Raw genomic sequence first — 12,369 nt, forward strand, 5'->3', positions numbered from 1 at the left:
TATTGTCAGTACTAACAATAAGGCCACCAACCCTGTTTCTTCATCTCTATGGTTGCTTTCTCTTCCCCTTCCAGATCTCCTTTTTGACATGTAATCCTTGAAAAAGGCTGATGTTTTAAGCCGAAACGTCGGACAGGATGTACGTCATTTTTTCTTTGACTCAATAAAATAAAAAGCACTATAGATAATGAACTTTCTCTGTTTTTCCTCCTTTTTGTCTGAGTCCCGAAGCATTTGCTATATTACTCTACTATATTTGGCTTCAGAGCACCGCACTACTGACCTTGTGAGCAAGTCAAAGGCTATGTGCCCACGCTGCGGAAAATTTGCAGAATTTGCCGTGATTGTTTCTCGGAAATTCCGCGGATTTTCAAAAATCCGCAGTACAGCAAGTCCCCAGCCATTTCTAAGGCATTTGGGGAGTGCTGTGCCCATGCTGCGTTTTTTTCTGCAGTGGAAATAATGTGAATTTCCCTGCGGAAAAATCTGCAGCATATGAATTATTCCTGCGGATTTCTCCGCAGGGTCCCAAACTTACCTGCCTTGATAGCAGCGGTACAGACTGGAGCGCAGTGGAGCTAGAAGCAGGAAGGAGGAGGTGGGTGGGGCATGCACGAGCTCCGGTCATGTGACAGCCAGAGCTAGTGCAGGCCCACCCACTTTCTACTGCACAGTGCAAAGATACGGCCGGAAAGTGCCGTGCTGCGTGATGGAGGTAAGTATGAACGCCCCGATCATTCCAGCACTTGTTCTGCATTGAGGATGCAGTGCCGAAGCCATGATAGTGTATCCTCAATGCAGAATACCGCAGCATACCGCAGGACATTCCGCTGTACAACCGCAGCATGTAAACAGACAAAAGTTGTGGTGCGGATTTCTGCGAGCTCCTGCAGAATGTCCTGCGGATATAACCGCAGGACACTCTCCCCGTGGGCACATAGCCATACTCTGCTACAGTGATCAGTACATAGTGAGAGCCAGCTGTATTCATGCCCCTGCACTTTCACTGACAGTCGACTGCAGTTCACGGCTGTCAAAGTACCAGAGCTCACAATACTGTGAGAGTTGACTGAAGTTGCTCTATGCACTCCTCTCTGATTTGAAGCCGGAGACTCCCAGGAAGAATAAAGTTCATTTTTTCCTGGGTGCCACTCTTTCAGTACAGTGGCTGGGCACTTTCCTAATGCTATTAACTTGCAGATTAACCCCATATCTGCAAATAATAACGTTATCCAACGTGACTAGTTCATTAAAGGAATATGGGATCTGCAACATTGGGACTATTATCAACATAACATCTTACTGTGAGTACAATCTGACATGTGGGATGACTGCCCCCTATGCTATACTCTCATTGTGCATGCTCTAATTTGGCGCACACATTAGGGGCAATAACCCAGCTTACATTGGTTTCCAAGAGTAATTTTTGCCTCTTTGGCATGCACTTGTGATCCCTGGGAGGTACCCCAGCAAGTGATCACTTGTCTTTCTCACCTCTCCTTTTTTTTTTTTTTTTACTATGTATGACATTTATGTATATTCGTCATTCCGAGCAGGCTGAGGGCACCATGAATACTCAGTGTGGAGGTATTTTATACAATGACATCATGGAACATGTGAATTGTTGTTTTTTTTATGAATGGAGCCACTAGTGGTTGTAAATACAATTGTAAATCATTTATTTGTTTGTTGAATTACAAGGTCCTTATTGTTACAAAATGACACATGAATTGTTTTGCACTCTATCTATTGAACTGATACTTGACACGTAGAATGCGGATATGATGATCGATTGCTGTGTTTGTCACTTTTTAATGCTTATTGACTCATTGATGTTATAATTATCGATTGTTAGCACCTGTATAAATACTGGCCACCGCTTAAACATTCCTATGCTTGAGAAAAGCTCACTGAAGCATCACATGGGTTAAGAAAATAATCCTCTCACTGAATGTGCTGCCAATCTCTCAAATTTGTTGATTGTGGGTGACTGCTGGATCAAGTCCACAGAGCCGTGCACTCCCTAAGGCCTCCTTCACACATCCGTGTCTCCGGTACATAATACATCCATGTTCACACGTACCGGAGATATGGGCACATGTAGACCCATTAAAATCAATGCGTCTGCGCACACATGCGTGTTTTCACATGGACCGTGTGTCTGTGTGGAGCATACGTGTGGCCGTGTGCTCAACACAGACATATCCGTTTTTCTCCGGCAGCATGGGTGTCACACGGACCGCACACTGATGTGATCCGTGTGACACCTACCGGAGAAAACACGTGTCTGTGAAATAAAATGAATTTCTACACTCATTGTCTCCAGTGGTGCTGTCTTCGGCTTTGTGCTATCACTTACTTCTGACCCCCGCCCATTATGCTCATCGCATATTCACTACACCGAGGACTGGAAGCAGCAGCAGCGGGGAGTCGGCAGGGCCGAAGACATCAGCACCACGGACAGCAACGCCAAGGACAGGTGAGCAGAAAGTTCCTGTTGTCCGTGTATTATCACGGATAGCGCACGGAGAACACTCATGTGCCAAAATCCCGACATACGGAGAGCAATATGCACCTTTTACACGTCCGTGCAAAATGTGCATAGTTTTTCACGGATGTTTGAAAGAGGCCTAATACAAATTCTCAGCGCTGCTGCCTTTCCTTTACTTATCATTCATAGTTACTACTGTGATTTTCACATATAGAAAAAAAAAATATACGTCATTGGAAGAAGGCAGACTCTCCAACCCTGGAAGAGTGGACTGACGAGGTGAATGCAATATACCGGATGGAGAGGGTTCTGGCCCAGTCGCGGGGAGATGCAGAGTCTGTGATCACAAAATGGTCCCACTGGGAGTCTTATTTGGCAGGATCTGGCTCAAACCCATGACATGACCCAAATCCCCTTTTTGATCGGAACCTTTTACCTCCTTACATAAACATGGCGGGCAGGTGAAGGCCCCATGGCACCCTCTTTCGATACTCTTTCTCCCTTTCTGTCTTCTTTCCTTTCTCCTTCCACTTTCTGACCTTTCTTTTTAGGAGTTTCTTTTATGGTAAGTTTCCTTTAGGAGAGTGAGAGACGGGTGGAAGGGGGAGTCTGTGCGCCAGGAGCTTCTCTAGGTGTTGTAGTGGATAATTGTCACAATATCGCCTATGTGCAATGCCCTCCAGCCCCCTCTCTCCCCTTCTTTCCTTTACTTGTTGGACCTCATGGTCCTGGTTCTCATAGTTGTTATGTAATATGTATCTGTATGACATGACCCGTTTTGTTGTCCTTTTTTTCATGAAAACCAATAAAACACTTAAATTGAAAAAAAAAAAAAAATATAAAGAAAACTTGCAAAGTGTCTCCTACCCATTACGGTGTTGAAAACTGCACACAGATTGCACACGGACGGCTATGTGAGCGGTCAGTGATTATTACCGTTCTCAGATTAAGATCATAAATTGACATACATGGACAAACTATGCAAAAAAGTGGACATGTGAATAACTACATAAACTTTAATGGCTATGTATTCTATCTGTAAAGAAATAGACAGACCCTGTGCATAAAAAAACAAACATGTCTGAACGGGGCCTTGGGGTATGCATAGTTTTGATCCATTTTTCATTGCTTTATGACCAGTTTAACACCAATGTTAATGATCTCACTATAAATAGAATGCAGTCACAAAACTTACCCCAAACGATGAAAAACCATGCTGGTTTATGCAATAGTGCACTGTATTGCACTACCCTTAGCCCATGTTCATGTTCACACTATGCGATCACAAGGAGTTTTTTTGGTAGAAATTTTCCTATAAAACACTAAAAATACAGCAAACAAAAAACACCTTGGGAAGGCATCATTCGACCGCAGCCTTAACCTCCAAGCAAATTAATCTGTGTGGCTCCTGTTGGGTTGGATCTATACACTGACTTTCATGAGAGAGCAATACTTAATTGAAACAATGTGTTATCACTGTGATTCTGAGTAAAAGATTTGGGTTATGTGAGATCTTTCTCCCGTGTGTGAATCTTTTGATGCCTAGTAAGATCTGATCTGGTGCTAAAGCATTTCCCACATTCTGTACAGAGAAATGGCTTCTCTCCAGTGTGAATTCTCTGATGGTCAATGAGTCCGGATTTATGTGCAAAACATTTCCCACATTCACAACATGCAAAAGGCTTTTCCCCTGTATGAACCTTTAAATGACGAACAAGAGCCGATTTGTTTGTAAAACATTTCCTGCATTCGGAACAAGGAAACAGATTCTCCCCTGTGTGAGTTCTCAGATGTTCCACAAGACCAGTTTTATGGATATAACCCTTGCCACATTCTTGACATGAAAACAGCCTCTCTCCTGTGTGACTTTTCTGATGTCGCAAAAGCTCAGAGTTATGAAAAAAATATTTCCCACATTCTGAGCATGTAAATGTCTTGGCCCCCATGTGCATTTTCCAGTGCTTGTTAAGATTTGATTTCTTTGTAAAGCATTTTCCGCATTGTGGACATGAAAACAGATTCTCTACTGTGTCAATTGTCTCATGTTCAAGGAGATTTGGTTCTTTATTTAATACTATCCTATTATAGGAAAACAGCTTCTCCTCTGTGTGGACTTTCTGATGTCTAACAAGGTCTGATTTTAGGAAAAAACATTTTCCACATTCAGAACATGAAAATGGTTTGTTCCCTGTGTGACGTTTCTGATGTTTAAAAAGATCCGATTTATAGACAAAACATTTGCCGCATTCTGAACATTGAAACAATTTCTCTCCTGTGTGACTTTTCCGATGTCGAATAAGGAGCGACTTCCGGGAAAAATGTTTCCCACATTCTGAACACGGAAACGGCCTCTCTCCTGTGTGACTTCTTTGATGTTCCACAAGACCTGTTTTCTGGGTGAACCGTTTTCCACATTGTGAACATGAATATGGCTTCTCCTCTGAGTTGATTTCTTGATGTTTAATGAGAACAGCGTCTTGATTGAAACATTTCCCGCATTCTTTGCACAAAAACAAATTAATGGATGTTTTCTGTTTAAAATATTCTCCGTTTTTAGAATAATTCAGCTGCCATTCTCCCATGTACGAAGACTGGCTGAACATAGCACAGTCACTTTCAGGAGATGGATATATTTGACTCTCTGTATAACTTGTACTTTCTGTTATAATCTGCGAGTGTTCAGAATAAGATAGTTTTTCAGGATCAGATTGTAAAGGTCTGTCATGACTTTGTAGACCGATATTTGGCGCAATGAGATTTCGCTTAAAAGTATCTCGACTGATATTGTTCTCTTTTCCTCCAATCTTTGAGGATAACAAGATATGAGCCTCTGATTCCTTTCTATAGCCATCTGCTGAAAAGAAAGTGATGTTGTTATTTAATTCTAAATACAGGACATTTCATCTATTTATTCTGTCTTACATTCTCATTTTTGCTTTATCTGGCAAAATCAGATATTCATTGTGGGTTTCAGCAACTTGTGGAGAATGGAAAATAGCTTTTGAGAAGAGGATGTTTAGCTAGAACGATATTAGCATTGTGTTAAAGATTTGATAATGAAATATACTCTGTTTCCCCGAAAATAAGACACTGTCTTATATTTTTTTTGCCCTGAAAAAAGCACTATGTCTTATTTTCAGGGGGTGTCTTATTCTTGAGGAGACATGGTTGGGGTAAGTTTACCCCCCACAATAAGCAGACCCCCCTTCCCAGGATCATCATACTTACCAGCCCCAGGCGTCTTTATGGCTCCCAGATCTTCCTGTGATCTCCCAGCAGGTATGCTGCACGCCTCCCCTGCGTCTGGCCGACACACATACTTCAGATCACACAAACACACTCACATATATCAGATAGCATACACTCATCTAGACATACACACACACACACACACACACACACACACCTTTCAAATCATTGCTCCCGGTGATCTCTCAGTAGCTGTGCTCTCCTGCATCTGGCCGACACTCACATCAGACAGCATACACACACACACACACACACACACACACACACACACACACACACCCCTTTCAAATTATTCCTCCCTGTGCTCTCCTGTGAGCACTCCCAGCAGCTGTGCTGCACGCTGTCCTCCTGCCGACACTCACACATCCGATCGCATACACGCACAGTCACACATCCAATCGCATACACGCACACATCCGATCGCATACACGCACACATCCGATCACATACACTCACACACTCACACACTCATGATATCGCACGTACCACTACAATCGCGCGCGCACACACTCACAACATCCAGAGATGTCACATGCTTCCGGCCATGTGATCAAGGTCCTGGAAGATCACAGCACAATATCGCCGCCGAGAAGCAAGCAATATCACTGGATGGGGTGAGTGTGTGTATGCGATCTGTAGTCTGTGTGTGTGTGTGTGTCTGTGTGTGTGTGAGATCTGATGTGTGTGTGTGTTCCGCTGCAGGACAATGATGCGCTCACCTGCTCCCGGTCGGCGTCTGGTGAGTATGATCGGGGGTCTTCTTTCTTCTTTCTTTAGTGGGTCTCCGCTGTCTATAATGAAGTGTTCTGCAGTGTCTTTAACTTTTTCACCGCTACATGACACTTCATTAATGACCACAGCTATGTCTTATTTTCAGGGGATGTCTTATATTAAAGCATCCCTGAAAACTCCGGCTATGTCTTATTTTCGGGGGACGTCTTATTTTCGGGGAAACACGGTATATATATATATATATACAGTTAGGTCCAGAAATATTTGGACAGTGACACAATTTTCGCGAGTTGGGCTCTGCATGCCACCACATTGGATTTGAAATGAAACCTCTACAACAGAATTCAAGTGCAGATTGTAACATTTAATTTGAAGGTTTGAACAAAAATATCTGATAGAAATTGTAGGAATTGTACACATTTCTTTACAAACACTGCCCATTTTAGAAGGTCAAAAGTAATTGGACAAATAAACCAAACCCAAACAAAATATTTTTATTTTCAATATTTTGTTGCGAATCCTTTGGAGGCAATCACTGCCTTAAGTCTGGAACCCATGGACATCACCAAACGCTGGGTTTCCTCCTTCTTAATGCTTTGCCAGGTCTTTACAGCCGCAGCCTTCAGGTCTTGCTTGTTTGTGGGTCTTTCCATCTTAAGTCTGGATTTGAGCAAGTGAAATGCATGCTCAATTGGGTTAAGATCTGGTGATTGACTTGGCCATTGCAGAATGTTCCACTTTTTTGCACTCATGAACTCCTGGGTAGCTTTGGCTGTATGCTTGGGGTCATTGTCCATCTGTACTATGAAGCGCCGTCCGATCAACTTTGCGGCATTTGGCTGAATCTGGGCTGAAAGTATATCCCGGTACACTTCAGAATTCATCCGGCTACTCTTGTCTGCTGTTATGTCATCAATAAACACAAGTGACCCAGTGCCATTGAAAGCCATGCATGCCCATGCCATCACGTAGCCTCCACCATGTTTTACAGAGGATGTGGTGTGCCTTGGATCAGTTGCCATTCCCTTTCTTCTCCAAACTTTTTTCTTCCCATCATTCTGGTACAGGTTGATCTTTGTCTCATCTGTCCATAGAATACTTTTCCAGAACTGAGCTGGCTTCATGAGGTGCTTTTCAGCAAATTTAACTCTGGCCTGTCTATTTTTGGAATTGATGAATGGTTTGCATCTAGATGTGAACCCTTTGTATTTACTTTCATGGAGTCTTCTCTTTACTTTTGACTTAGAGACAGATATACTACTTCACTGAGAGTGTTCTGGACTTCAGTTGATGTTGTGAACGGGTTCTTCTTCACCAAAGAAAGTATGCGGCGATCATCCACCACTGTTGTCATCCGTGGACGCCCAGGCCTTTTTGAGTTCCCAAGCTCACCAGTCAATTCCTTTTTTCACAGAATGTACCCGACTGTTGATTTTGCTACTCCAAGCATGTCTGCTATCTCTCTGATGGATTTTTTCTTTTTTTTCAGCCTCAGGATGTTCTGCTTCACCTCAATTGAGAGTTCCTTAGACCGCATGTTGTCTGGTCACAGCAACAGCTTCCAAATGCAAAACCACACACCTGTAATCAACCCCAGACCTTTTAACTACTTCATTGATTACAGGTTAACGAGGGAGATGCCTTCAGAGTTAATTGCAGCCCTTAGAGTCCCTTGTCCAATTACTTTTGGTCCCTTGAAAAAGAGGAGGCTATGCATTACAGAGCTATGATTCCTAAACCCTTTCTCCGATTTGGATGTGAAAACTCTCATATTGCAGCTGGGAGTGTGCACTTTCAGCCCATATTATATATATAATTGTATTTCTGAACATGTTTTTGTAAACAGCTAAAATAACAAAACTTGTGTCACTGTCCAAATATTTCTGGCCCTGACTGTATATATATTTTTTTTTTTTTTTTTTAATCCATGTCTAGAGAAACAAACTGGAAGTATTTGTCCTACATAAAGTAACTATGTATTCTTTATGCATTAGAAGAGGTCTGGGGGCACGAGATGAAAACATAATTCTCCTCTGTACAAATCACTCGTCAGACCACACTTGGAGTATTGTGTGCAATTTTGGGCGCCGGTGCTCAAGAAAGACATTACTGAACTTGAAAGTGTTCAGAGGCGGGCATCTAAGATAGTAAATGGAGTGGGTGCACTACAATACCCAGAAAGGTTATCAAAATTAGGTCTATTTACTCTAGAAAATAGAAGACTTAGGGTAGACCTAATAAATATGTACAAGTATATCAGAGGGCAGTACAGAGATCTCTCCCATGATCTGTTTGTACCAAGGACTGTGACAAGAACAAGGGTGCATTCTCTTCGATTGGAGGAAAGATTATTTCTGCACCAGCATAGAAGAGGGTTCTTCATGGTAAGAGCAGTATCGCTCTTGAACTCTCTTCCCGAGGAAGTGGTGTTGGCCAACTCACTGAATGAATTTAAGAGAGGAATGGATGCTTTTCTTGATAGCAACAGTATAGGTTATGAATAACATAGTCTTACAGGTAGATAGTTGACCCAGCTTAGGAGTCAGGAAATATTTTTTTTCCCTATGAAGAAAATTGCCTTCCCGTGGCTTAACACTGGAAAACAGCTGCACTAAAATAGGATGAACTAGATGGACATAAGGTCTTCCTTCAGCCTTAGAAACTATGTTACTATTTTACTTCTTATACCTAAATCAGTTTTAGGCTGTGTGCACACGTTGCATTTTTATTATGGTTTTTTTTATGTGGTTTTGAGTGCATTTTTGTCACAAACCCTAAAGGGAATCCTGATGCCAGCAAAGCCCATAAGAATCCTGAAGTCTTATGCACGTTTCTTATTTGTTAGTTGCAGATTTGGTGAGAAAAGAATCTGCGGCATGTCAATTCTTTCACTATTTTTGCAGCATTTTTTCCCTCCATTGATTTTAATGAAGACAGTCAAAAATAAAGGTATAAAAATGTTTGAGGAATTGCTGAGTTTTTGCGCCAAAATCCGTATGGGTGGTAACTAAAGAAAAGCTAGACAGATTAAATAGAGAGTAGATAGATAGCAAATAGACATAGCTAGATATACAGACATACAGTGCCTACAAGTAGTATTCAACCCCCTGCAGATTTAGCAGGTTTACACATTCGGAATTAACTTGGCATTGTGACATTTGGACTGTAGATCAGCCTGGAAGTGTGAAATGCACTGCAGCAAAAAAGAGTGTTATTTCTTTTTTTTTTTTTTTTTTTAAATTGTGAAAAGTTTATTCAGAGGGTCATTTATTATTCAACCCCTCAAACCACCAGAATTCTGTTTGGTTCCCCTAAAGTATTAAGAAGTATTTCAGGCACAAAGAACAATGAGCTTCACATGTTTGGATTAATTATCTCTTTTTCCAGCCTTTTCTGACTAATTAAGACCCTCCCCAAACTTGTGAACAGCACTCATACTTGGTCAACATGGGAAAGACAAAGGAGCATTCCAAGGCCATCAGAGACAAGATCGTGGAGGGTCACAAGGCTGGCAAGGGGTACAAAACCCTTTCCAAGGAGTTGGGCCTACCTGTCTCCACTGTTGGGCGCATCATCCGGAAGTGGAAGGCTTATGGAACTACTGTTAGCCTTCCACGGCCTGGACAGCCTTTGACAGTTTCCACCCGTGCCGAGGCCAGGCTTGTCCGAACAGTCAAGGCTAACCCAAGTACAACAAGGAAGGAGCTCCGGGAAGATCTCATGGCAGTGGGGACATTGGTTTCAGTCAATACCATAAGTAACGTACTCCACCGCAATGGTCTCCGTTCCAGACGAGCCCGTAAGGTACCTTTACTTTCAAAGCGTCATGTCAAGGCTCGTCTACAGTTTGCTCATGATCACTTGGAGGACTCTGAGACAGACTGGTTCAAGGTTCTCTGGTCTGATGAGACCAAGATCGAGATCTTTGGTGCCAGCCACACACGTGACGTTTGGAGACTGGATGGCACTGCATACGACCCCAAGAATACTATCCCTACAGTCAAGCATGGTGGTGGCAGCATCATGCTGTGGGGCTGTTTCTCAGCCAAGGGGCCTGGCCATCTGGTCCGCATCCATGGGAAGATGGATAGCACGGCCTACCTGGAGATTTTGGCCAAGAACCTCCGCTCCTCCATCAAGGATCTTAAGATGGGTCGTCATTTCATCTTCCAACAAGACAACGACACAAAGCACACAGCCAAGAAAACCAAGGCCTGGTTCAAGAGGGAAAAAATCAAGGTGTTGCAGTGGCCTAGTCAGTCTCCTGACCTTAACCCAATTGAAAACTTGTGGAAGGAGCTCAAGATTAATGTCCACATGAGACACCCAAAGAACCTAGATAACTTGGAGAAGATCTGCATGGAGGAGTGGGCCAAGATAACTCCAGAGACCTGTGCCGGCCTGATCAGGTCTTATAAAAGACGATTATTAGCTGTAATTGCAAACAAGGGTTATTCCACAAAATATTAAACCTACGGGTTGAATAATAATTGACCCACACCACATACTACTTGTAGGCACTGTATATAGATTGAGAGATATCCGGTATATATATAATTGCAGAACCCACACAACATTTTAATAAATTGCATTGCATGTGGAGCTTATTGTACAGCTTTCTGAGATTGGGAACATAATAAAAATAAAAATAATAAAAAAAAAAGATGTGGTGTCTTCCCCATTTTTGGCTATCCAGCAAAGGTAAAGCAGACAGCTGAGAAGTGATATCAGGCTGGGAAGATCCATGGTTATTGGGACCTTCTCAGCCTAAAAAATACCAGCCCACAGCCTCCCCAGAAGTTGAGAGGCTGTCTGACGTTACCGCTAATCAGAATCGCCAGGTCATGCAGAGCGCATCGTGACTCCACAAAGGCTGTTGCAAAAGTCTATAGAGCATCAGAACAAGGCTCCATAGACTTTGGACGTCGGATTACATTAAAAATGCTGGGAATTTTTTTCACTTAATAAATTGGTGAATGAGGGAAAGTGTATTGTTTCTTTTTTTCAGGTCACCACTTGTGAACTACTTTGGATTCCATGAGCTACGTCGGACCTGCTAGGGAATTTTTTTTTCAATAAATTGGTGAATGAGGGAAAGTGTCTTTTTTTTTTCTCTTCCTTTTCAGGTTATTATTTTTGAACTAAGATGGATTCACTGGACTATGAGTGACCTGCATGGGATTATTTTCATTTCATTTTTTTTAATAATGTGGTGAATGAGAGAAAGTGTCAGGAGTCTTTATTTCGATTTTTTTGTGTGCATACAGTTAGGTCCAGAAATATTTGGACAGTGACACAAGTTTTGTTATTTTAGCTGTTTACAAAAACATGTTCAGAAATACAATTATATATATAATATGGGCTGAAAGTGCACACTCCCAGCTGCAATATGAGAGTTTTCACATCCAAATCGGAGAAAGGGTTTAGGAATCATAGCTCTGTAATGCATAGCCTCCTCTTTTTCAAGGGACCAAAAGTAATTGGACAAGGGACTCTAAGGGCTGCAATTAACTCTGAAGGCGTCTCCCTCGTTAACCTGTAATCAATGAAGTAGTTAAAATGTCTGGGGTTGATTACAGGTGTGTGGTTTTGCATTTGGAAGCTGTTGCTGTGACCAGACAACATGCGGTCTAAGGAACTCTCAATTGAGGTGAAGCAGAACATCCTGAGGCTGAAAAAAAAGAAAAAAATCCATCAGAGAGATAGCAGACATGCTTGGAGTAGCAAAATCAACAGTCGGGTACATTCTGAGAAAAAAGGAATTGACTGGTGAGCTTGGGAACTCAAAAAGGCCTGGGCGTCCACGGATGACAACAGTGGTGGATGATCGCCGCATACTTTCTTTGGTGAAGAAGAACCCGTTCACAACATCAACTGAAGTCCAGAACACTCTCAGT

General features: G+C 42.3%; 1 protein-coding gene across 2 annotated transcripts in view; it reads right to left on the bottom strand.

Annotated features, from left to right (window-relative positions):
- Positions 1-1,655: 1,655 nt before the first annotated feature.
- Positions 1,656-12,369, bottom strand: part of LOC142311252 (uncharacterized) — a 31,580-nt gene continuing 20,866 nt past the window's right edge. Inside the window, exon 6 of one of the 2 annotated variants that reach the window (XM_075349487.1) lies at positions 1,656-5,342. In XM_075349487.1, the coding sequence (XP_075205602.1) occupies positions 3,994-5,342 (1,349 nt within the window). In that variant the 3' untranslated portion in view covers positions 1,656-3,993. Of the gene's footprint in view, positions 5,346-12,369 lie in introns of both variants that reach the window. The other variant, XM_075349486.1, reaches the window with a different exon arrangement.

This window comes from Anomaloglossus baeobatrachus, chromosome 5 (assembly GCF_048569485.1).
Source record: "Anomaloglossus baeobatrachus isolate aAnoBae1 chromosome 5, aAnoBae1.hap1, whole genome shotgun sequence".
NCBI lineage: Eukaryota > Metazoa > Chordata > Amphibia > Anura > Aromobatidae > Anomaloglossus > Anomaloglossus baeobatrachus.